At 42.9% G+C, this 27,320-nt stretch overlaps 1 protein-coding gene across 6 annotated transcripts in view; it reads right to left on the bottom strand.

The window, feature by feature from the left end:
- Positions 1–27,320, bottom strand: part of spag9b (sperm associated antigen 9b) — a 47,616-nt gene that overhangs the window by 10,749 nt on the left and 9,547 nt on the right. For 2 of the 6 annotated variants that reach the window (XM_083993662.1, XM_083993664.1), the window contains exons 2-14: positions 23,836–23,956; positions 16,773–16,843; positions 16,212–16,312; positions 10,882–11,032; positions 7,119–7,202; positions 4,647–5,049; positions 4,455–4,554; positions 3,300–3,424; positions 2,813–2,870; positions 1,817–1,969; positions 1,678–1,735; positions 1,036–1,166; positions 853–909 (exon numbers count right to left, since the gene is read on the bottom strand). In XM_083993662.1, coding sequence (XP_083849788.1) covers positions 853–909; positions 1,036–1,166; positions 1,678–1,735; positions 1,817–1,969; positions 2,813–2,870; positions 3,300–3,424; positions 4,455–4,554; positions 4,647–5,049; positions 7,119–7,202; positions 10,882–11,032; positions 16,212–16,312; positions 16,773–16,843; positions 23,836–23,956 — 1,613 coding nt within the window. The remainder of the gene's footprint in view (positions 1–852; positions 910–1,035; positions 1,167–1,677; positions 1,736–1,816; positions 1,970–2,812; positions 2,871–3,299; positions 3,425–4,454; positions 4,555–4,646; positions 5,050–7,118; positions 7,203–10,881; positions 11,033–16,211; positions 16,313–16,772; positions 16,844–23,835; positions 23,957–27,320) is intronic. The other 4 variants (XM_083993665.1, XM_083993663.1, XM_083993666.1 and 1 more) reach the window with 4 other exon arrangements.

Here is a 27,320-nt window from a genome sequence, read left to right as displayed (position 1 = left end):
TGGAGCCCCTCCCTCCTCCTCCCCCTCCCCCCAATCACACCACACAGCAACAAAAATGTATAATTCCCCCAACAACAGTCTAACTTCCCAACATTATGCAACTGAACACACCTTCTGCACACAGACAACACCAGACGGAATAAAGAAGACACACACAAAAACAGGGCAGGAGAGACAGACTCTATTAAATACACGACAATCTGCCCCAGTGTCACAATCCTAAAACTCAGCAGCTTTCTGTGTTTTTAATTTAAAGCCCCTGTACAGACTTTTCATTTAGTGTTGATTTTGGCGGCCCCTGTGGACGAACGCGGCGGAATGAAGACTGCATTTCCCACTGTCATGAAGACATTTGTCTGGCCGACACGTGTAGATTTGTTTTGGAAACGTCGCAAAGAAGACGGGACTTTCTATTTTTTTTTTTTTTTTTTTTGCAGCGTAATGTATCTATTCGTATCGTTTCGTCAGTGGTCCGACCCGACCATGCCTTCCAGAGGTATAGAATTAGACGACTTAGAAATAGCGTATCTTCACACTGATGGGCTCCTTTGCTGTTGTAGGTAACAGAGACACATCAGCAGAAACCAGAGACTTAAAAGCTCCATACAGGGGCTTTAAACTGCAGCATGAGGACAGGTCTGATGAGCCCTGACACCAGTTTCCTCAACATAATGTGTACAACTTTCTAATAAAGACTGAACGATGCAGATCTCCAGCCTCTCTCTGTCTGATTACGTTGATAACATCGGTCAACAGACTCTGTCGCCATATCAGAGAGTTGCTTGGCTGCATCCCAGAAAAACAATACTGTAGCACCAGAGTGATCACACTAAGTAGAGGAGAGGGGCTTACAACTGCCAGAGGCTGGACTTCTTCTTCTCCGGTAGACCAGGGTTCTCCTTCGACGCACTAAGACACAAATGGGTTAAAGAGTTTACAGTCAGACCTTTCCTTTCATGATCTCTGGTTTTATTAGAGCGCCTTCTGTCGCATTGTGTTTGTGTTTCATGTATTAAACCCGTAAGTCTGTCTCACCGAATCATCTCGGTCCATCTGACGGCCTCCTGCAGCTCCATCAGCCTCTCCTTGTACTGGTTCCTCTCCATCAGGACTCGGGCCATCTCCACCCTGGTGAAGCGCTTCCTCTGGGCTGTAGGCACGTCGCTCTGCACACACACACACACATCACAACACACACCCACTGTCAACGCATACACAGCTGCTGCATCAGCAAGAAGACAATGTAGCACAGACTCGCTTCAAATGACACATTGTTTGTCCAGAGTCACAGAAACTAATGTGGGAGGAAATGTTGTCATAATTGCTGTGTGAGAATTTGAGTTATGACAACTGAGATGTTGTGTAATACCGTATACTGCAGGTGTTTAAAAATAGCAACGGTATCAGTTTCAATACCGCCATGAAAAAATGCAATGCACTTATATAGGAGATAAGGATTAAATATGAAATAAAAGTCATCTAATGCCTAAAATTGATTATATGTCCAGTAGCACTTATGTGTGGTTGAATTTTCAGTTAGTTCAATATGTTTTAGCCTACTTTTACCCCCCCCCCCCAAAAAAAATTTGGATACTGCCCAAGCCTACGTGGAAGTATTATTTTACCTCAACAGTCCATGATGTCATATTTCATACACAACAAATATCACAGACTCACGTCGTCCTCGTTCTCAGGCTTGACTTTGTTTTTGACCTCCTCCAGCTCTCCTCGGATCCTGTGGGACAGAACAGAGTTACATCCTGGATCTACAGGAGCTGAATCCAGATGCAGATCCATTATACTCAGACCCACTCACTTCTTCAGTTCCTCCTCCAGCTCCTTGTTCTTCTCCTCCAGTTTGCACTTGGCCTGACTGACAGACTCCAGTTCTCCTCTGAGAACCTCCTTCTCACAGGACAGCTCATCCACCTGAGCAATCAGGTCGTTCTTCACCACGTTCAAAGCGTTTCTGGAAAAACACACACACACACACACACGGGACGTACAGATGAGTGTGATGTCATAACAGCCAGAAAGGAGCAGCACTGTCTTGTCAGACTACGGGGGAACAGGAAGCTGATTCTTCAACATCTGCTCATTATCAGACCAGAGGATGAAGAGACTGAGGGTCCAGCAGATACTCGTGAGAACACAATTGACTTAGAAAAAAAGGGTGAAGTCCACACACTGCATAAAGCTCCTCAAGTGTTTAATCGAAACGTTGATCTACAATAAACACTTGAGGAGCTTTATGCAGTGTGCGGACTTCAGCAAATACTGGATCATGAGAGATAAATGCCTACTGACTACAGTATTTCTCTCTTTGTTAAATATTCTGTAAATGGGATTTTAAACAATAATCAGCAGCAAATCTCTGTTTTCTATAGACAGATATAGTGGAACAAGGCACACCCACTCTGGTATTAGGATCTGGGCTGGCAACCTGTGAATGTTACGTTACGAAGGTTACGTTTTGGGCGTCCAGATGAAAACGTTTTCAGATTTTCCCACTCTGGGACCCGTTTCCAAAAAAAATACCGCTTTCGCCCCCCTTCGTGTGGACACAACGCCGAAATGACAAAAAACGTATGCAAATTTTACAATTAAAGGTAATGAACCTACTGCTAAGACTATAGGGATTATGGCAATAGGCGAATTTGCCAAAATGTTGAAATATCCCTTTAAGAGTTAAGCTACTCTAAGGCCACATTTCTCCACCAGTCCTGTGAGCTGCTGCAGGACACACGACAAAACATTTGTTTACAAAATCTTCAACACAGGAGAATCTCCAGGAACTCTTCTGAGCACTGACTTGGTCTCCAGCAGCTGGGTGTTCTCATGGATGAGATGCTCCACCTCCCGACCCATACCTGAAAACAACAACAACAGAACAACGTCACCATCCTCCTCGTGTTCACCGTCTGCTCCACAGTAAAAAGCTGTCTGATCTACAAACAGACACGCTGTCATTCTTACCTAGAAAGTTGTAATCTGAGAGTGATGCAGAGTAACATTAGAGACGGGTTAAAGAGATGGAACAAGACACAGTGCAATGACAACATCTGACTGTCACCTGCTACTACTACTGCTACACCTACACTGCCTCTCACAGCACAGGGACACCACCCGTATCTATTCTGCACATCGATGAGACTAGTCAAAGACAAAGACCGATACACACCAGAGAACTCATCTGTGAGGAGTTAAAGCCCGGCAGCCAGAGAAGAGACAGTTCAGAAACATGACAGAAAAAGAAAACGTTTAAAATGAGGGTAGTGAGGAGGGGCGGAGCTTCTCACCCAGCAGGTCGGCTCCTTCGTCCATGTCTCCAATTAGGTCATTTCCTGCTGATGACAGCTCCTCAAACAGAGATTCAGTGTTTCTGTCGAACGCCAGGTTCTCCACACCTCCTTTAGTCGGTGTGCTGGAGGGAGGGAGGGAGGGAGGGAGGGAGGGAGGGAGAGGGGCTGATGAAAACACTGACAAATACATCTGGTTTCTTTATTGTCGATTCCATGATAAGACCTGAACCCACACAACAGATCAGTCTGAAGCTGTAACACATCACATCACCTGTAACTACTTTACAGAGTAAATGAAGTTCAATCAAATAAACAACATCATCATCATCAGGCCCATAAAGAAGACAACTACATTTTGTAGCTGTGGGTGAAGGGGACATTCCTTAACACCACAATAAAATAATAAATAAGGTCATGAGGAGTACACTGACGGATTTTCTTATACACTGTTAAAGGGACAACGAGGAGTTTTGGAATTTCCCATGAGCCTCCGCGCGCATGGTGAAATTCTTGGACCGACGCAAGACGGACAAAAGGAAAACATTTGTCAAGAATGTTTTCATTCATCAAGAATGAAAGTCGGAGGTTTGAAGACGATCAGATACCATCGTAGTTCTGACCATAAAATTAAAAATCGTAGCAAATGAATTACTTACGTTAGAAACAAGGAGTTTCTATTTGGTAATAAAAAGTATCACGTTAATGTGGATGAATCTACGCTACCCACACTTGTTAATGGCTCCATTTTCGATAAATAATATATCGTTTTGTCTCTATCGTTACTTTGTTATTTTAATTAATGGTGGAAATGCTGGGCGAGCCGACCAACGTTTCCTTACTTTCGGTTTCGCGGACGCTGCCCGGCGGGTCATGATAACAACGCCGCCGAATCGCCGTTTATGGTCGGAACTACGACGGTATCTGATCGTCTTCGAACCTCTAACTTTAATTCTTGATGAATGAAAACATTCTTGGCAAGATGTCCGTCTTGCGCCGGTCCAAGAATTTCACCGTGCGCTCGGAGACTCATGGTAAATGTAGTATGAAAACACTTCCCTTTTCCAAAACTCCTCGTTGTCCCTTTAATAACCAGTTTCAGTCCCCACCCCCAGGTGAGATCAGTATAAACCTTATCCTATCACAGGTCTTTACCTGGTTCCTCTGCAGCCCTCCAGGTCCATGTCCAGCTCTGGAGTGGACTCTATGATGGCCTGGACATCCGACTTCTCCGGGTTCTCTGCTCCATCATCTGCTTCAACCAACAGAGACACAGACTTTAGACAGACAGGAGCAGACATCACACAACATCTGGCTGTGGTGACTGCAGCTCAGACCCCCACCCACCTGTGACGGGTGTAGCAGCAGCAGCAGCCGTCTCTGGACCGTCCCGTCCACTCTGACCCTGCTGTCCTTCCTGCACTGCTGCGATGTTCTTGTTGCTCTCCGGCTTCCCGCTGTTCCAGTTCAGGTTCTGGTTGAAGTCTGAAGCCTGCTCCTGGAGCGGGGTGTCCGCAGACTCCATGGTTACATCCGAGGCAGCTGCAGACCCAGATGTTGCAGATGCAGAGCCCCCACCCAGACTGGACAGAGGACTTGCAGTAGCAGATGCGCTGTCATGAGGAGACAGAGGTGTGGATGTAGAAGTGGGGGTGTTGGGTTTAGAGGTTCCTCCCTGAGAGGACATGGGGGTGTTGGACTTGGATCCCCCGCTTTTTGAGCCTCTACGGTTCGAACCGGCCAACTCATCCTTAGGATCAAGGAAGGTCAAGGGAGGAGGATGAGGAGGAGAAAGAAGAGACACAATGATGTTAATTTGATGAAGATGGTTTTACCGACACCTTTATCTGTGAAGGAAACACGCAGCACACAAGACAACAATAGAAAACATCAAACACCATCAAAGATTCCTTGTGCAGCCTGTCCTGTCCTATGAAACAAGTTCAACATGATAACAACAACAACAACAATAATAAAATGCATTAACCTTTATTTAGACTTGGAAATATATTGAGGTAGAAACCTAATTTATTATATAGCTAAAGAAAAAATACATATAAAATGTATCCAGGATAAACAAATAACATAAGTAGATTAGTGATAAAATAAAGAGAGGAGTAAAAGTAGTAAAAGATCAAATCAGAAACAAATTTAAAAACTATTTTAAATTTATAGCTAAAAACAATAACAGTTGGAACTAAAATAATATACAATTTGGGATTTAAATTGCTTTAATGATAAAAAATGAAGTAATCTTAAGAATATTCTGCATGATACAGTATGAAGAACTGGATTTTCCAAGTTCAGTAAAAACAGCTGCCACCTGCATGGGAAATAAAAACTAAGCTGTAAGCAGAGTGGATCAGGCCCCTGTACTGAGGCCAGGAAAAGCAACCACACAGACCATGTGGCTGCTGCAGACACTACTTACTACATTTTATATGTATTCTTAATTTTATCCACTAGGTGGTGCCAGAGGCCATGCAATAGACACACATGAGGATGCGCATCAGATGACACAATAAAGATCATGTACATCAAATGCTTGCCTCTTAGAAATGACTATTTTCAGTGGGTGGCACTGCGAGTAGATGCCATATGAGTAGTGTGAGTGTATAACTGAATTAAAGCACTCAATTACTGCAATGTGGCTTTTGTGACACACTGAATAATAAACTCCCTATTCCTGTATTGCTATATTTTCTGATGAAGTTTGAAAAAAGTATTAGACATTAGATACATTCTTCTAATCTTCCCACAGTATGAAATCACCCAATTTAAAGGGATATTTCAACATTTTGGCAAATTTGCCTATTGCCATAACCCCCATAGGTTCATTACCTTTAATTGTCGGTGCATGCTGTTTTTAGATCGGCGGGGCAGAGACGTGAGCTCTGCACAGTGTGTGGTATTTCCGGGCTTTCCCCCTAATGGACAAGTTGGGACCTGCACATTCACCACGCTAGGATATAATAATGTAACATTACGAAATGTTGTCGTTTTCAAGGTAAATATGTAGCGGCTGCTCGGCAGAGTGACATCAGAAGCGAAAGTAGTTAAATTTTTTGCTTCATGTGTTGTAATGTTACATAATTATACGTTATTATTTCATAGCGTGGTGAATGTGCAGGGAACAACTTGTCTACGAGAGCGTTTTGGAGTTGTTGGATTGTGTATTTAGTTTGATGAGGGAAACGTAGAAACACCATGAGCCTCTGTTGCGTTGGCTGAGCAGCTCAAGTCTCTGCCCCGCCGATCTCAAAACAGCTCGCACTGACAATTAAAGGTAATGAACTGAAATGTTGAAATATCGCTTTAATGTTTTGCATTTCATTTGCATCTTTACTGGTTTAAGAAATAGCTGGCCAGATTTTGCCTGGTGCTGATCCTGTGTGTGACCGCTGCAGGCTTCAGTAAGAGAGTTCAAATCTTCCTGGGCTGAAAGGATTTGTTGTTAAGGGATCTGACCTTTAAAAGACCAAAATGTGGTAGTGGGCTGTAGTTAGATGGCTCTTCAGAGTTCATTTAGGTTAGGCCCACATCACACTGGACTGAGCGGATGCTGGCTCCAGGATGCTCCAGATTCCTCAACACTCAGACACACTCAGGCAACAACAACTGAAACCATGTTATTGATGTGAGTTTATCTTCACAATGAAGATCTCAGTCCTGGTTCACATTCAGACTCATGAAAACTGATGTCACACCATAAACACTTGAAATGTGAACCAGAGTTCAACCCCACACAGCTGTTAACATCGGTTAATATGAACCACACACACTGGGTTAGTCTGGTTGCGTCATCACAGGCCGGTCTACCTGGTCCTGATCAGTCTGCTCATTGGACAGATTGTCCCGGGTCCCGTCACCCTCCACTCTGATTGGACAAAACTGTTCCGCACACTGAGAAACATTAAAGACCTCAATCATGAACCTGTTTAGCTTCATTCAGTGACACAAAAGGCAGCAGAGTGAGCTGACATGTTCAGATGTATACAGCCTAAGTTGCATGAGTCAAATTAATTATCATTAAGGTGGTGTTTCCTATAGGGCATGATGCACAAGGTTGCACAAAATGTAGGTAAAACCAGTTTCACCTCTTAGTGGTTGTCTCTTTCCTCCAACAGGCTTGTTTCAGATTTCATCCCAGTTTGTCCATAGTCATTAATTATGAACCGTCGGTCTGTAATTCTGTCATCACTGCTGTGAAAAGTCTTGAGTAAGGGCTAACAAGCGTTTTGTGAGGTTTCGTGACCACCAAAATCTAATCAGTTTGTCTTTGACTCCAAGGGAATGTGCATAAAGAGACAGACTCAGAGCTCAGAGTATGAAAGCTGCTGGCACAAAGATAAAAACTAAAAAGGTGTCTCTGTTTTAAAGGGATAGTTCACCCAAAATTCAAATTTCACTCATTATACTCACCCTCATGTCGACTAAGGGCTGGGAGAAGTTTCAGAGTCCTCCGTGCCTTCTCTGAGTTACAGCGGGGCTCCGTGCAGCACTGCATGTCCATATGACGGTTGCGAACGGAGCTCACTTTTCTTCATCCAAAAAGACACACCAAAAAAAAATCCAAATACCTCCACACAGCTCATCTGTAATGTCCCTCTTGTATTGAAGCCCCAACATGAGAAATTGTTCGGAAAAAAATTAAATAAGTCTATGTTTTAAGCTTGTTTGTAGGGGAGGCTCCCAGTGTTGCTCTGCCGGAATCTCGAGCGATTTGCGGAGCCGTGAACTGGGTGTCAATGCAAATCGCGCAAGATTCTGGCAGAGCAACACTGGGAGCTTCCACTACAAACAAGCTTAAAACATAGACTTATTTAATTTCTTTCGGAACAATTTCTCATGTTGGGGCTTCAATACAAGAGGGACATTACAGACGAGCTGTGTGGAGGTATTTGGATGTTTTTTGGTGTGTCTTTTTGGACGAAGAAAAGTGGTGTCCATTCGCAACCGTCATATGGACATGCAGTGCTGCACGGAGCCCCACTGTAACTCAGAGAAGGCACGGAGGACTCTGAAACTTCTCCCAGCCCTTAGTCGACATGAGGGTGAGTAGATAATGAGTGAGATTTGAATTTCGGGTGAACTATCCCTTTAACTGCAAAGTGGTCAAGTGGTAAAGTGACTAGTATGGTGTATTAGGAGGATCTGAGCATATATGTGAGTGACAACATAATATAATGTCATAAGAGATATTGTATGTCAAAGTCAAACTTGAAAAACTGGAATATAACTTGGAATATAAAAAAGCTAATAAAGCTTCAACCAAAAGGTAGCCTACAGTAAAAAAAAAAAAAAAGCAGTACACAACTTTATTTGCACTCAATGATTCTGTGCAACATCCTCATGTTCCTCATTAGGTAACTTGTGGTCAAAGAATAGAAAGCTCCCTTTGGACCAGCATCATATTTATGTCGGTGCTAAAACACTCACTCATTTGGCTGCCCAAAAAGGTGGGAGAGCGTCATTTGAAGTTGGACCTGCGCCACTCTCATATATCTGAGTTTATTGGTGTTTCCAGTAAACTACAGTACATCATAAAGTACAGTTGGTGGTAACGGCAACAGTGGACAGGCAGTGCTGTAGCTTGTAACACCGATCAGGCCTAACTTTCTGAGCTCTGATAGGTGAAGTGAATAACAGTGAATGACACTTCATCATGCTGCCTTTGCCTTTCGTATTATTTTCACCTTTTTGTGTCATTTGTGCCTAAAAAACAAACAGTAAATGTTTTGTACAGTGTGAAAACAACAACGTATTAAACATAAGAAGCTTCCCCCCTGAGCTGGGGAGTAATTCAGGTGTTTTATGCAACTGGTCCCTGATCACCTGATTATGAACATGGACCAATCAGACACCGAGGTTCAGCAGCACCCTGGCCCGTGGCCCCTCCCACCCCGTTTTGTTTTCATCCGGTAACATCAGTCCTATAAATAGCACAGTGGCTGATGGGAAAAAGTCAGAACATCCACACAGATCCTGTCACCTGGAGAACAGGCCGAGGAGGAGGAGGAGGAGGAGGGATGGAGGACCGGGAAGGGTTACACACACTACACACACACACCGCTGCTTCCTCTCACATCTCTAGTATCAGTGTTGTTGTTGCTATAGTAGCACTGAGCAGCCAATCAGAGAGTTTCCTCTTGTGCTGCCCTCCCGATTTAGTCTCTTCTCCAATGTTCCAAAACACACACGCACGCACACACACACGCGCACTAAGAGAGGAGCATTGATGAAAATCTCTACTAAATGTCAAGTCAAGGAGAAAACACAAAGACTGTGTGTGTGTATGTGTGTGTGTGTGATACTTTACAAACTCTGTCCTGAGACTATAATAAACACTTATCATCATATATTCCCGTCTGCAGCATTGTCTCCAGTTGCCACAGTGTGAGGAGACTCTGTGCCTCCCCGAGGTTAAAGGCAGGCCCCCGAATGGTACCCCTTCCCCTTGACTACCATACACACACACACACACACACACACACATTCACACACACACACACACTTGCAGGCTGCTAAAGATTCTGGACACACTGTGCAGCCCTTTCTCTCAATAGGAAGTGTACTCTGGCACTGAGCGTTGTAGTTTGTCTCTACAGGCTCCTGACGATGATGTCATCGTCTGATCCGTGGGAAGCTCCACAGGCTGATCCCAGAAACTAACGTTACACTTTAACCTTCGTCTTCTTGTGTCAGCTTTCTGCTACCGTCTCTCTTGTGTTAGTGTCGGTTCTGACCTGAGTCTTAAATCAGATGTAAAACACAGTAAAAACAATTATTTATCATCCCATTTGTTTTTCTTCTCTTGGTTACGTTAGGCTTCCTTATCCATGAAAAGGTTTTGCACTTATGATTTCAGTTTTTTGTTGTTATAACCGGGTCGAAACCGACTCACAAACAACACAAATGTCATAGTTTTAAACAGAGCATTTTAGAATTTTGTAGAAAAAAAATAGTTTGTTTTATTTTGTTTAAATACAGGTTCCTAAATATTGGTGCTTTTCCACTGCACAGATACGGAATATGATAGAGGCTACGGCCGCATCGTCTCTCTCTCTCTTTTCGATCCTCTCGTCAGCTCCAAACTCACTCATCTGCACCTCGATTACGGACCACAGCGTGGTTTTCCACACAGCATCATTTAACTCATGTGACAGAATAACAACAGTCTCGGTACAGATCAGTGGGCGCTGCTGCCGGTGCTGTCGGACGTCGTGCTCGCGACTCTTCCAGCAGTGACAATGCTCTGGCCAATCAGTGGAAGGCAGTCGGCTGACGTCATGTTTTAGTATCGCTTCGGCTCGCTTGGAACCAGGGCTGAGGCGTTACCAAAAAAGTAACATTACCTGGTACCTGGTACTATGGGCTAGTGGAAAAGCAAAAGAAACGAGTAGAACCGTGCCGCTAGTGGAAAAGCGCCAAAAGTCAAAAAGCCTTGATGCAATAAACTAATTTATGTGGTACTTTTATGCATTAAAAATCTAAAAACAGATCAGTGCTGATCCTAACACAAGAGGAAGGTTAAACTCTGCTCTCGGTGTGTGTTGTGTGTGTGTGTGTGTGTGTGTGTTACCTTGAGGCTGGTGTTGGACCGGGGGTGACTGAGGTTGTTGAATCTCCAGGGTTCAGAGGGCGTGTCCACAGGCTCCCTCTCAACGTCAGGGGTCACACTGTTGCTCCCAGGAAGCTGAAATATTCCCATTCCCGAGATGGGACGATCCTTCCTGGAGATCCAAACACACCACAGTGACAGTGAGAAACTGACTCGGTGGTCGAGCTGCTGTTACGTAACGGGAGCAGCCATGTTAGCAGCTCGATGCAGCTAATTAGCACTACACACAAAGAGCAGGATGATGAAATACATTACAACACATTTCTGGCCTTAACAAAATGGATATTTGTTGATGGAAATGTGAGTGTGACACTGTAGTAATGACAGTAATTCACTGCACAAATCTTAATCAATATTTTTTTTAAGACCAGACAATGTCAAAGTGATTTCATTTCAGATTGCCTTTATTTCCAAACCTTGTTTACAGGAGAATGAAGAAAAGTCTGAGTAGACAAAGACAAGAACTCCACCTTTTATTTTGCATGTTGGTAGAAATAAATATAACTGCACTATTCAGTTTCACTATGAAGTTAGAAGTCCCTGGCACATGGACATAACCACATCTCCAGAATACATACATACATATTTGTTGGTTAACAAAGCAGCACATGATAGAACAACAATTTTTTCTATCCTTGACAACAATTTTCCATCCTTGACATTTGGACTGACATACAGGAGTCCAACTGAAATGTCCACATCATAGGTGCTGCAATTTTTGATAAAGGTAAATGCATGTCGACAGACTTTCATGAATTTATTATAAATACAGAGTGATGATAGCCTGACAAGCCAGACTATATAATCAAAATGTATAGTCTGGCAACGACCGGTAGACCTCGGCTCAATCCAGGGGGCGGGATGAAGGCTGTCTTTCAAACTGCCTCTGCACCAATAGGGTAGCGCTACGACTAATCAGAGCAAAGAGCAGGATGACATTTTTTTCGCTACCAGCGGACCAAGCTGGTAGATTAAACTTTTCCCATATCCCGTCGGCAAAACACACAACAAATACATCCTTCTTCGAAATGAACGACTTCAGTGCAGTTTCTTGCTCAACTTTTAAATTGATGCCAACGCCAATTCAAATGATTCCTTTACCAAAGCCAGGCATCTTGTCATGTTTTTCACCGTCGCAACTATGTCGTCATCGCGTTAAGCCGCCCAACGACTCTCTAAACAGATTGAGCGCTGTGATTGGTGAACACAAACGGTGTTCGAGACTCAAAAAGTTTCTATGGCTCGTTTCTAAACGGACCTACGGAGCAAATATATTTGCTGCCGCTAGGGTGCGTCTAGATTTCTAGGCTAGAGTGATGACACAATGATAACACAACCTATACTTGACACTGACAACTACTAGGATCACCTCCTGCTGGCTGTTGGCTTCATCATCAACCATGTGTGTGAAATGTTGTCATCGCTGTGAGGTGTCTAGTGGAGTCACCACGACCTCGACCTTTGACCTCTTCAGTCTCATCACTTCCAGTCCAGTTGACATTTTTAACAAATTTGGAGAAATTTCCTCCAGGCATTAAATCAGATACTGTGTCTGTGAGAATGGCAAAGAGAGTTGGATAACTTTTATCTCTGACTTTGTCACCAACACCAAGGAATAACAGCACGACATATGTATGAACAGCACTCGCTCTGCTGACACAGCAGCTGCTTTCCTGCTCTCGTCAGAGGACAGGCAGCGTTTATCTCACTGGACTTCCATCCTAAAATACCAAAACACCAGCTAACGCTCCCGTTCAGATGGTCAAAGTCCCAAACAAGTCAAAACACTGAGAAATATTCTGGATATAAACCTTATAAACTTTATGAATATTCAAACTCCATTTCCTACAGACACCCCAGCAGCACCGTGGCTCGGAGCAGGTTCGCAGCAGCAGCAGCAGCAGCAGCAGCAGCAGCTCCTCTCACCCCAGTGACTCCTGTTGTACAGTGCAAAGCAGAACAATGGCAGTGAAAACAGCTGCTGGCAGCCGGTGATGAAAAGGTGCAGCCGACAGCACAATGGACAGAGAGCCATGGTGAGAAAAGAGATCACACACTGACGGGCTGCTGATGGCGAACACAGCAGCGTCTGTTTGTTCTGAACACAAGGACGGACGCCGCTCGCCGCTCGCCACTCGCTGAGGATCATCTGCGGCTGTAGAAACACCTCTCTCTCCTGACCTACTTTACCGTCCGACTGCATCAACACCCACAGCAGCTCAGCCACCACAGACAGAGGCAACAAAAAACAAAACACTGTACCTGCCGTGCCGGGGGGTGGAGGGCAAGGACAGCAGGGCAGGTAGGCTGCCGGTAGAGACCGAGTAGTGGACCAGCAGCAGCACCGACAGAGACACCAGCACGGCAGAGTTGATGACCACCGCTCCCCCCACGAAGCCAAACACAAAGAGCAGCATACACGCGGGGCTCATGGCCCCCCCAGATCATGGCCCAGTGCCTCGCTGCAACCAGGAGGTCGGGGGGCGCGGGCGATGAAAAGCAGGTAGGAGGAGGAGGAGGAGGAGGGGTGGGGAGGGGTTAGTGGAGCTCTGGATCACACAGATGAAACATGGTCCAGCAGCTGGAGTCACAACTGGATGCTGCCACTGGAGAGCGCAGGTCAAAGGAGAAGGAAACGCAACGGCCCCCCCCAGCATCGATCCTACAGGGGATCAGACTCCTCTCCACCTCTGCTCAGATGCAGCTCCACTGCTGCTGCTCAGTCTAGAACAGTCTGACGCTCTCCCCCCTCTCCCTCTCTCCCTCTCTCTCTCTCTCTCACTGTGTGAATCCTCCACCCCTCCCTCTCTGTCTCTCACTCTTTTGGATGCTGAGGCAGCTTGTTTCATATGCTTCCTCTCAGGCGACGGCCGAATGGCAGCCAAACAGCCAGACTGATCAATCAAAGAGTGTGTGTGAGTGTGAGAGAGGGAGGGAGGGAGGGAGGGGGGCGAGAGAGAGAGAGAGAGGTTGGCAGTGTATCTGCATTAGAGGAACGGTGCGGAGGAGGAAAACACGGGGCTGAATGCACAGGCATTAAAATGCTGCACGGTACAGAACCCAACTGTTACACACTGTTTAGCAGCGTTTGAATAGTGATGAATCACTTAGACCGTTTCAAGTTCGAGGTGTCACAACAGTAAATACAGTGTCCTAATAGTAGTTTGTATCACTGAGGACAGACAGTCATTTCTAGGATGTGTGGCCCTCATTGATCAAACTTGTGTAGGATCTGGTGTAAAACGCAGTTAGTTTGCCCAGAGAACTCAATCAAAGAAAATTACTTAAGGAGGTTGTTCCACATTATTAAGCAAGTAATTGGTTTCATACAATATGGGCTAAAAATAAAGATCCTTCTCCACATGAAAAGCATGAAATAGTGTCAAGTATTGCAAAAAAAATATGAATACATAGGATATTTCATGAAAAATGAAGAGAGATTGTGGTAGTGTAAAAAGATTGTGTGATTCCGAGAGCAGATGGGTTTGTTCAGATTAAAGGCAAGGAACGTTTCTATCAGACAAATACATTGTATTGAGAGAACAGTTGTGAAAAAGCCACTGAGAGACAGAGAGAGTTGAAACTCTCTGTCAGTGCCTCTGGAGTCCCAAGAACCTCTTGATGCAGGGTTCTTCAGAGGCTTGCCGTTGTGCATAAAGCTGTATATTTCAGCCACACTAACCAGTGCCAACAAGGAGAAACAATTGCTGTGGGCTCAGAAATACACGAAGACTACTTTAAAAACTGATTTCTTCACTGATGAATGCCCTGCTACACGGGGTGGTCCAGATGCTTCGGAGATCTGGATGGTTGGTGTATGGCCACCATGTCAGCAGGGAGGTGGAGCGGTGATGTTTTAGGTTGGTCCCTTCAGGTGCCTGAACCTGAAGGTGTAAAAATGACCTTTGTAAAACATGTGGAGTTCCTAACTGACTATTTCCTGCCATGGTCTAAAAAGAAGAACCGTGCCCTCTGGGATAAAACTGTTTTCATGGAAGTCAACACACTGTCTCACGCTGCGAACTGTACTGTTGAGGCCTTGGCTGCAATTGGCATAAAGGGAGAAACCACCATCATCCCCTGAGCTTAACCCTACTGAGAGCCTATGGAGCATCCTACAAAGAAAGCTCTATGAGGATGGGGGGCAGTCCACCTTTAAAACAGCACCTCTGGGAGGCAGTTCTGGCATCCTCACAGAGACAGTCAGTACGTTTACATGACACATGAAAAAACCCAAATATTGCCTTAATCCGACTATAACTGGACAACTGAAGTGCATGCAAACGCGTTAGTCTGACTAAAGTCGGAGTTCTCCAACTCTGATTAAGACACCCTGATAATGGGATTGGAATTCGATTTTCTCCGTCAAGTATACGCCTTAGTCGGACTGAAGCTGGACAATGCATGTGCGCATGCTCCACAACAGTAGAGATGGCACCAAGTGGAGCAGCACCGATTCAATGCATTTCACACAGCGCGACCAGCAAGAGTGTTTTATTTTTAAAAAAGAGAGGGAGAGAGGAAAAAAGGAAGCCCGTATCCTATTCTCGGTGCGAATCCGGCCCAGACTGGTGTGTGTGGTCGGGAACTGCAGTTCAGACTTTATTATTAAGCTTACTACGTTGTTTATATTCAGTTTTTTACGAGGTGACAGAAAAGTCAACAACGGGTGACGCCGCTTGAGGGGGCGGACCCCGTCAGTTATTCGATTTTCTCAGTTGCATGTAAATTGGGACAAGGACAGAAGTCCGATTAGACACCAAAATCGAATTTTGAGCATAGCTCGATTAAGCTCTGCATGTAAATGCTGAAGAGAGTTGTTAAAGTGACATCAAAGAAGGAATCCTATGTACCGGTATGTAACTTGACATGTAAAGATGGTTTTGATTGAAATAGCACTTGATTTTAGATCCAAAAAATACAAAAGATTTCCATTTTCAATTCTTTACAAACCACTGAGTTTGTCATCACTATTGGTAGTTTTGTTTCACAAAATCCAGATTAAAAATTGTTAATATTTTTGTTGAGGAACAAATTGTATTGACTAGATAGGAAAAAAGAACAAAAGCAGCATATGTATAATAATTTGGAACACAGTGTGTTCACAGTGGCATGGTGTTGATAAATCTAGCGGCTGAAAACAATCGTAATTCACTGATTGATTGGTGAACGCGTAATCAGCGGTGGGTGAAGGCTTCAGACTCACGCTTGGCAAATGGAGCGCTGTGAAACACCGGTGTGATACCGACATTTGAATTATCACACTGACAAGGCGGTTGTGGTGACCTCACCGTGCTCTAGAAGATGTGCCGACATCTGGGGGCTCTGCTGGTGTCACTGGGTGCTGCTGGTGTTTGGTCCGCTCCAGATGTTCCATGTAGCTGTGGATCATCTGGACAGAAAGGGAAGTGACACAACATCAACACAGTCGCTGGATAACACCAAGAGCAGCATCTGTTAAGATGATAAGATCTCTGTTAAAGAGTTTTATGACTCATGTTCTCTGCCGACCCAATGTCAGCATGTAACATCATTCACTGTGACGCACACAGAGCATTCGTTACCATGTCATCTTAGAGACAACACACATCAATCAAATGGATTGACATTCTGAGTATGAGGAGGTTTTATTATTACTTTCATAATTGGTGCTCTATTTGTATATGTGGAATTAAGCCTTCTGATTGTTTTGATCATCTTCATCCTCATCTGCAGTGAACAGTGGACATGTAGAGGAAACAGAAAAGTCTGATTCTACTACAACTACAATTGTATCATTACAGGTCACTGTGCAAATTAATGTGATACTGACTGAACTACACACTTATTATTTGTGTGTGGGAGCAGCTCACCTCAGTGTGTCTCTGATGAAGAGAATTATACTCCTTTTTGAGCTCGGCTTCTCTCTCCTCCAACCTGCTGACTGGAGAAAGAAAACAGTTGGTTACATCATGAGGGACACAACAGGATCAAACCCAGACTTATTCTAAATAATAAACATCATCCAGTTCTCCAGCATGAATCAGAGTGCACACTGGAGTCCAGGGTAGAAGCTGGGAGCAGCACAGAGAGTTGAGGACACACAGGTCAAACTCTTTGTTAAAGCTCCACCTGCTGGCCAACATGCACCAATAAAGCAAACTACTGACCCATGTTTAGTCAAAGAGACCTATTATTATATGTAAAGACATGAAATTCATGTTCAAAATCATTACGCATATTATCTCACGGCACTGTCTACATCAAATATAGTCCATGGGCCAGAGGCCAGAATTTCACTTATCGGTACCACTCAAGGTGGCAAAGGTTACTAATAATTTTTGTAAACATCTATGTCTGTAGATGATATTTTGGTATGATAACCCTTCCTGAGTCACAGCTAAATTACAATTATCACCTGTTGAAGTTAACTTCCCCCTAGGGAAAAATGCATTTTAGACGCTAGTACATATCTTGGTTTAGACTGAGGTTCAGGATATTTGTCAGTGCTTTAATATATTGTGTTTGGTATCATTTTAAAGGGGACATTCTAAGCTTTCATTCAAGCCCTCTTGTGAATATGTGTGAGACTTACAGTGGTCACCGGAGATCTTCAAACTTTTAATCACACTCATTTTTCGACTATTTCTGCCAAAATCATGTACTTTCGTTTGGTCCTGTGACATCAAGGAATGTCAGAGACACAAAACACCAGCACTAGAACACTCACATGACTCCAAGGATTCAGAAAATGTACAATATACCAATACTGCTTCATTTTGAGGGGTGGTTTTCCAGCCTTATATTAAAAGTGTTGTTTTGCTCTGACAGTTAGACCAAAGCCATTTTAGTGGGGCAGACAAGCAAACTAATTGTGCATTTTATGACTAAAGCATAAATCTTTCAGCATTTCATCTACATACCCCAAGGTTTGATTTCAGATGTGGAACCACTTGGTGGCTGACCTTTGGTGACCTTTAGGGGTCTTTGACCTCACCATTGCATTTTTCCACATTATTCTCCATTGGAAACCTATGAAAATCTGGGAAGTAAATCATTACCAACAGATTTCTTCACCACTGTGTTTAGAAAGGTGTGTGATATGATGTAATAAAATGTTGAAATTCAACTCCAGTGGGAAACCCCCTAAAAAACTACTCAAAGTTGGGGTACCCGTAACCAGATTTTTTGAAAATTCCTAAATGTTAAATTTGGCCTAAAGTATCTTGTGAGGGGTCAAACTAGGGGTTTTTCATGATTCTGAGTTGATCACAAGCATTAGTTTTACACCCAAAACCCTCCTTAGTGGAAAAAAAACAGCCACACCCACTTTTCCTGTTCATCGGAACCCCCACCACCAATACAGAGAAGCCATTCCTTAGCATGGCAGAGGTTGTGTCACATATTACTACTAAATACTCAATAATATAACTTATATTCTAGCCTTTTACTTGTAGGACATTATACAGACCCTACAGGATTTTGTGATGTCACGATTGCAACTATTAATGCAAATTCAATGATGAATTCTTTGGCCTAGCTTGACACTGCAACTTCTCTGCAAATTTTCTGTCATAGACCGCTGTGGCTGGCTGTTTTCAGCTGTGGTCACAATGTTTCCATTACGTGTTTTTTGCGTGTCTGTGTTTTTATTACTAGTTATTGTTTTCATATAACATTAAGTTTTATGCAGATTGGGAGCGAGAGAGAAGGAAAGACATCAGGTGCACACCAGATTTCACATACCAGTAAAAACTGAAACATACACACACCCTTCTCACTCTTCTTTTTCTATTAATTGCCATGGTAAATAAGCCTAAATATTGTTTAGCGGTAGTTAGCATTAAAAGTGAGGAATTTTGGAGTTAGCTAGTGCTAGACATGTTGAAGCCATTTGCAACCTTCAATCATTGACAGACATGATATACTACTTTTTACGCCTGATACATAAGTATTATCTCCATCTAGTTTAGTTTAGTTTAGTTTATTAGTTTATAAGGGACGGTGTGCAATTACATTAATCATTTAAAGGAAAAACAAATGAAAAGATGGTTGCACCAGATTTAGCTCCCAGCTAATTTCCATCTGTAGTCCCTACACATAACATAAAAGGGATAAAATACACAGCATACAAGCTACTATACAAATGTGAGGCATAAACAGACACAGTTAGACAATGGACAGCACTTAGATAATACCGAAACATGTATGAGGTAGGCAAACTGCAGCTGATCAGATGATCTAAGAAACTTAAAAATTGTCAACTAACTTACTTGTTAGTTGGCTAACAGTAAATAGTATGGTTAGTTAGCTAACTCCTATGTGCAACTGCATCTGATGACCAACTGCCCCATTAGCTATCAAGCTAGGATAACATGGTGTAGGCCGATTGTCTTCGAGAGGATTTCTGCAGTTAGGTTTAGGCTATTATAATTTGATTTAAAAATCTTTAATGTCCCCGAAGGGCAATTTGGTTTGCAGCAAAAGTTCAGAGTCAAACACAGTAGATCTCACATAGCACACACAATAATACAATAAATACATACAGTCATCACAGTTTACAGTACTGTACATCATTCCCAACAGGTTTGCCTACAGCGTATTGAGGAATCTAACGGCAGACGGGACAAAGGACTTTAAATATTTGATTTGGCCTGACAAGGGAATGTAGATGGGAAGAGTCGAAACTCTGCATGAAGAGGGTGGAGAGGGTTTGCCAGAATGGCCCTTGCCCTCTGAGTGACTCTGACCTGATAAACATCGTCAAGGTCATTCAAGTTAATGCCAATTGTTTTTTGGCAGAGTTTGACCACATTCTTCATCTTATTCTTATTTGATATGCTGAGGTTCCCAAACCAACAAATCACTGCAAAAGTTAAGATGGACTCAATAAAAGATGAGTAAAACAGTTTCTTATCTGTGAGTAAGTGAGTAAAACTTCTTATCAACATTAAAAGATATCTATAAAATAAAACAACCTCTGATTTACTTTCCTGCAGATGGCATCTGAGTTGTTCTCAAAAGACAGTTTATCATCCAGGATGGTGCCTAAATACTTATAATGGTTGACTATGTCCACAGCTGTGCCTTTGACAAAGGTTTGGGCTGTGACAGGTGGTTTCTTACGGAAATCAATTATGTCTTTTGTTTTTGACACATTAAGTTGCAGATAAGAGTCATCACACCATCTAACAAAATGGTCAAGGACCGATAAATAATAAAGATGATCTACTGTACTCAATAGAATACATTAGAGATAAGCTATTCCAGTGCATGACAGAGGTTTTCTTTAATGTCATAAAAAACGTATATTACTACTGAATACTTAAAGCAGATATCAGCTTCACGGCCGTTTCGGCTAATGCTGCGTTCAAGGCAGGCTTTTGAAACCGTAAGTTACAGCTTCAAGTCACAACTACGACTTGGTAGCGTTCCAGGTAACCCGTAGCTCGTGTTTTTACCATCCTGTTGTCTGTGAAAGTTCCCTATAACGGCCACTCGTAACTTCCGACCCGTGAACTCGTACCAGATCGAACTGGTATGACTTCACAGGAAGGAAAAACACAAAGTACGAGTTTCTTTGAACGCACCATGAGTTAGCAGCCCCCGCCCTTGTCAGGCATCAATTGGTCCTCGTGCTACGTCACCACATTCACGCGCATCCCTTGGCTGCACACACAGCCCTTCATGCCGTTCTCTCTCCTCATTGGATAACACTTGTATCCCACAAGGAAAATTTTCTCCTCGGGTTACAGCAGAGCAGAGTGACGGAGAGACTCGTGTTTAGGCTGAAATACTTCATGTAAGTGATTGCTGACGGAAAATAGGACTATTTAGGACTTATAACATTCCACTGATATCTGCTTTAAAGCTATCAGTAAGTGATCCGGTGGTTTTGGCTAACTTCCTGTCAGCAGATGGAGTTAGCAGTCCCCGCCCTCGTCCCTACGTCACCACATTCAGGCGCATCCCTTGGCTGCACACACAGAGAGGACCGCCCCTTCATGCCGTTCTCTCTCCTCATTGGATAAAGGTTGTAGGATACAAGGAAAGTTTTCTCCTCGGCTTACAGCAGAGCAGAGTGATTGACAGGCCCGTGTTTCAGACCAAACACTCTATATAAGTGATTGCCGTCAGAAGAAATAACTATTTAAGACTTATATTAACACAAACATTCCGGTTACTTCTGCTTTAATATAACTTATATTCTACCTTTTATCATTGTTGGACATTAGTCTAGCACTCGTCAATCTCATGTCAAAAACCAGGGGGCCAGATCCATCCTGTGATACACTTTTATGTGGCCTTCAAGAAAAATATTATGTTAATAATGGCCCACCAATATAGCATTCACATGAGTCACATTACAAATCCCATAATACTGAACACACAAACATATATCTTTTTCCATTCTTCAAAAACCACCTCTTAGAGCCTGGATGCTTGATGGAGATTGATGCTCAGTGTGTCTGCAAATTAACGGTATCGTGTTTGCAATCAATGTAGCAGCACTGTGTATTTTCTGTGCTTTTCCTCTCTTCATTTTGAACAGACTTGTATAATGTCCTACAAGTAAAAGGCTAGAATATAAGTTATATTACTGAGTATTTAGTAGTAATATGTGACACAACCTCTGCCATGCTAAGGAATGGCTTCTCTGTATTGGTGGTGGGGGTTCCGATGAACAGGAAAAGTGGGTGTGGCTGTTTTTTTTCCACTAAGGAGGGTTTTGGGTGTAAAACTAATGCTTGTGATCAACTCAGAATCATGAAAAACCCCTAGTTTGACCCCTCACAAGATACTTGAGGCCAAATTTAACATTTAGGAATTTTCAAAAAATCTGGTTACGGGTACCCCAACTTTGAGTAGTTTTTTAGGGGGTTTCCCACTGGAGTTGAATTTCAACATTTTATTACATCATATCACACACCTTCCTAAACACAATGGTGAAGAAATTAGTTGGTAATGATTTATTTCCCAGATTTTCATAGGTTTCCAATGGAGAATAATGTGGAAAAATGCAATGGTGAGGTCAAAGACCCCTAAAGGTCACCAAAGGTCAGCCACCAAGTGGTTCCACATCTGAAATCAAACCTTGGGGTATGTAGATGAAATGCTGAAAGATTTATGCTTTAGTCATAAAATGCACAATTAGTTTGCTTGTCTGCCCCACTAAAATGGCTTTGGTCTAACTGTCAGAGCAAAACAACACTTTTAATATAAGGCTGGAAAACCACCCCTCAAAATGAAGCAGTATTGGTATATTGTACATTTTCTGAATCCTTGGAGTCATGTGAGTGTTCTAGTGCTGGTGTTTTGTGTCTCTGACATTCCTTGATGTCACAGGACCAAACGAAAGTACATGATTTTGGCCGAAATAGTCGAAAAATGTGTATGATTAAATGTTTGAAGATCTCCAGTGACCACTGTAAGTCTCACACATATTCACAAGAGGGCTTGAATGAAAGCTTAGAATGTCCCCTTTAAAATGATACCAAACACAATATTTTAAAGCACTGACAAATATCCTGAACTTCAGTCTAAACCAAGATATGTACTAGCGTCTAAAATGCATTTTTCCCTAGGGGGAAGTTAACTTCAACAGGTGATAATTGTAATTTAGCTGTGACTCAGGAAGGGTTATCATACCAAAATATCATCTACAGACATAGATGTTTACAAAAATTATTAGTAACCTTTGCCACCTTGAGTGGTACCGATATCTGGTCTGGCCCATGGACTAATAGTTGGGTTCATGTGTCCTCTTTGTGAGTTGAAGTGTTTCCTTTGACTTGCAGATTTTCAGTGTAATCACTCTACACAGTGTTGGATGCAGACACTGACAGGTTAAGAGTAGTCTAAAAAAGTCATTTCAACATGATATGAGTTTGCACCACCTAGTGGGTCATTGGCACAAAACACAGCAAGCTCCCTGTTCTTTACAGTGGAGGAGGTGAGGGCAGAGCTCAACAGGCTAACTCATAGAAAAGCACCTTTTACTGTAGATCAGTGAGGCAGAGATGTGAGCTGCTCAGCTAATGCAACGGAGGCTCAGGATGTTTCTACGTTTCCCTCATCAAACTAAATACACAATCCCACAACTCCAAAATGCTCTGTTGGACAAGTTGTTGTGACCTGCACATTCACTACACTATGAAATAATAACATATAATTATGTATGATTACAACACATGAAGCAAACACTTGGAATTAAACCTAACTTAACTAAACCTAACGTAACTTTTGAAATCACTCCACCCAGCAGCCGTGCCTGGAATGTAGTTCCGGCTACGCTTTTGCCTCGAAAACAACTCCATCTCATAATGTTACGTTATTATATCAATATGGAATGTGGATTACGTTTGCTGATAAGTGACTGACTTGTCAGGTAGGGTGACCCATTGATAAATAACCCTTCAGTGTACACCACACAAACACAAACAGAAAAACAGGAAGTGTCACATCCAGAGGCAAAAACTGACCTGCACGGACACCTGCAATTATCCCGTCAGTGTGATTGTGAATCAATGATTCCACCTCTGACCAAAAGAAAAAGGGTTCCTCACCTGCCTACAGTTCATAGTTCATATAGTTCAGTTCGACTGTCATCATTAAAATCAAAGGGATCTAAAATGTCCTTTTAGCCTCTTGTTATGAGCTTGGATGTGCCCCAAGGAGAGTGGGCCATGAGTTAGAAAAGGCGGGAACCACTTTCCTCCTTTCATTTCTTTTTAATAAGTATTTGGGTGTGTGTATTATCCTGACACACAACATTACACAAGGTTGTGAGATAAAGTTCACAGCTCACAGACAAACACTGTTACTGAGGGTCTTTATTCAGCCCATCTGCCCACTGGCTCATTAGCTGACAGCCAGTCACAAGACCGTGTGTGTGTGCGCATCTGTCCCGTGTGTTTTAGCATGTGTTAGGCTTACTCTGATCTGCACAGTTTTTAGTCTTCAGCTCCAGGTGGCGGCTGTGAGACTCCAGCATCACCAGTCGACCCTGCAGGTCCTTCTTCTCTCCATCCTGAGAGTCCTCTAGAGCAATGTACCTCTGCAGACAGAGACAGAGACAGAGACAACACACAGTCAGCCTCAGGGTCAGGGAGAGTCTACCTACAAACCTGCACATACAGAGAGGGATGAACACAGATGTCACATGTTGGTAATGATCAGTATTATAGGGGGGCACAGTATAATATATTGTATGGCATATCGTTCAAAGAGGCTTGATAACACACATTTTTGTGCAATCTCAACAAAGGAATTACCATTGGTGGCTCAAATAAAACACAAAACCAATGTCACCATGTAAACTACTCATTAGGGGTGTGCCAAAAAATAGATTCACATAAGAATCGCAATTCTCATTTAATACGATTCAGAATCGATATAAAATGTCCCAAAAATTGATTTAAAAAAATTAAAAAATTAAACAAATCTGCCGGCTGTCGGTCTCCATTTCCTTAGAATTTAAAAGGCAGCATGTTTAACTGCACTACTTTTTTAAATAAAGAGACACTTTAAATGTTGTTACTTAAGCAATATGTGATATTGCTTTTAACAGTTTCAACAATTCCATCTAAGCATGGATAAATGTTTAAAACTCAATAAATGCGAAAAAGACACTTTAGTCATTCTGTCTTGCAAAGCAGACTGGAGTTGATCATGAGGATCCTTTGCACACTGATAGACTGAAGCAGAAATCATTAAGAATCAAACCGTTTTGAATCGAAAATCGATTTTGAATCGAATCGTAGCCCCAAAAATCAGAATCGAATCGAATCGTGAGATAGTAAAAGATTCCCACCCGTTCTACTCATACAGCAGTTCAAAGAATAGAGACAGTACCGTGTCAGGAAAGATCTTGACATTTTAGTGCATCACCATTTTCTGACACAACTACCGTTGAGATCAGTGAGAAACACTGTTACAGTCATCTACCCTCCAGTGAAAGGTGCACAGTGTGCTCTACACACAGTTTTCCTTGATATCAGTGAGAAGGTTGTTTTTCTAATTTTCACACAGCTGCTGTCACTAACCACAGTCCTGCTTCCAGGGGATGTTGAGCTCTGTGACCAATGTCAAAAGGATTATTTACACAGGGATGTGTATAATCACATAAACACAAACACACACACCGTAAAATGATAATGATGAGAGTAATAATATTCATAATCGGTGTGGCAGCTGACGTCAGTGGTCAGACGGAGTCAAAGGAGACCTGATCCACTTCACATTCTGTAAGTAGATGAGTTCTCTGAAACTTTAATGAGCGCTGAGAAAGTGGATCAAATAACGGGTAAAATAAAAGAGCAGAACATCATCAGATAAACGGGCTGGGCCACAGGGTGAGAGAAAGACCCTCCAGGGTTTCATACATCACAAACCCAAGGAACCACCCTTGTTCACTTGTAGGGGTAGAGGTTTAGGGCTAAATAAAACTGAAAGAGAGAATAAGCATTAGCGTAAGCACTAACTGTGTCCGCCACTGACTGATAAACTATGATACAAAAGAAACACATAAAAGATGCAAACTATGCTAACTGTTCTGATCTGTCTGCTAAACAGGCTGAAGGGAAATCCAGGCTTAAAGGCCAAGTCTGGCTAATGTGAGCAGGTTCTGTTGCATCAAAGTGCCTGAGTATATAGTATAAATTAAAACTGTATTATATTTAACTGGGCCTAGTGCTACCTTGTTATTGTGCATTCAATACTAAGCTATTCAAATAATAAACAGGCTCTATTCTATCTATTGTTTTTATTTTAAACATGTAGCCTGCAGGTACAGCGAGTGTTGGCCGTGCTACTGCCATTTATAAACAGACCTTGTTAACTGATATCAATGCCAATATCAACAGTGTCAGTCAACTGCATGATAATCATGAATGCATGCTATTCAAACTGACCTTTTTATTTTAAACATAAATATGGGACCAAACTAAACATGTGAAAAGAGCCACTCAGGAGACTTCCAATTTAAAGACTAAATGAAGAACTAAGTGAGTATTCTGTCATGTATTTTCCTATATGATGTAACCAGATAGTTATAGTGATTTGTTTAATGAATCCTGTTCCTTATGTATTGCTGATGCCCTATGACGTGAGCCCTAAGAACTGATTATATTATGAGCACTAACGACCTTGTGTCATCGCAAATGTGTGTTATTGTCTTACAAATGTATATTTATTAGCTAATGTGTACCGAATGTGTCTTTGTTATTTTACTTCATTGTTGCTCTTTTTAAAGGTTGCCCTTTACAATCAGGCAGAGGGACTGGCGATGAAAACTAGCTCTTTTTTTTTTAGCTAACTCTGGTGCATTTACATTTGTTTTTTACAATGTGTTATTAATGTACATTGTCCCTTGTCAAATAAATTAAACTAAACTGAACTGAAGTGTATATTACTTTCCACTGTTTCTGGATGAATAAAATAATTAGATGGTATGCAACAGAAAAGAATAGAAATCTAGAGCAACAATCTGAAGAATTGTGTGTGTGTGTGTGTGTGTGTGTGTGTGTGTGTGAGTGTGAGTGTGAGTGTGAGTGTGAGTGTGAGTGTGAGTGTGAGTGTGAGTGTGTGTGTGTGTGTGTCATGTATTGATCATCTGACCAGCTCAGTCAGGCGTGTGCTAACAGAGAGCTCTCCATGTCTGTAAACATGCAGTCTTGTGATGTCGGTACTGGTTCTGGACAGGGGCCCCATGGTCGGGCCCCGGGCGGGGGGGGGGGGGGGGGGGGGGGGGTGAGATGAGGATCACCTGGTTACAAACAGCCTCCTCTTCTTCACACAGGAGTCACATTGAGACTGGAGGTGAGGAACGAGAGGTGCTCAAACACAATCCCTCATTGATGCTCTCTCTCTCGCTCTCGTTCACCATGAGCCGCCACAGGTGACAGAACCACTGAGGGACTTATTGTGTAACGGAGTTTGTTGTTTACATGAATGCTGGGATTTACTCCTCTAGCCTCCAGGTGGGGGGGTGTGGGGGTGTGGGGGTGTTGTGGGAGCATCTGAAGGTGAGGTCCTGGTGGTAGTACAGCATTATTTCCCACACAAATCTAATAAGAGCATTAACATAGCATAACATAACATAACATAACAGCACTGGGCTCCTGGTGGGGGGGCAGGGGGGTCCTAATCTGTTAATGTGCCTCACCGTAACACTAAGGCTAAAGTATTAACAATCTCAGTCTCTAATCAGTTTAAAGACTCATCACCAGACTTCCATCCATTCCCCCCAACAGACTGTATGCCCCCCCCCGTCCCCCTCTCCTCCACAGTCATCAGAACAATCCCAGCATCCTCTCACCCTGCTGCTCGTCATATGACCCAGGAGTCAGGACAGATGCCTGTGCATGACAGCGCTCCAGAGAATGAGTGTTCCAGCAAGTTAACTTCCACTCTTCCCCCCA

The sequence above is a fragment of the Trachurus trachurus genome, assembly GCF_905171665.1.
Source record: "Trachurus trachurus genome assembly, chromosome: 19".
NCBI classification, from domain to species: Eukaryota; Metazoa; Chordata; class Actinopteri; order Carangiformes; family Carangidae; genus Trachurus; species Trachurus trachurus.
This window is presented reverse-complemented; position numbering and strand designations above follow the sequence as displayed.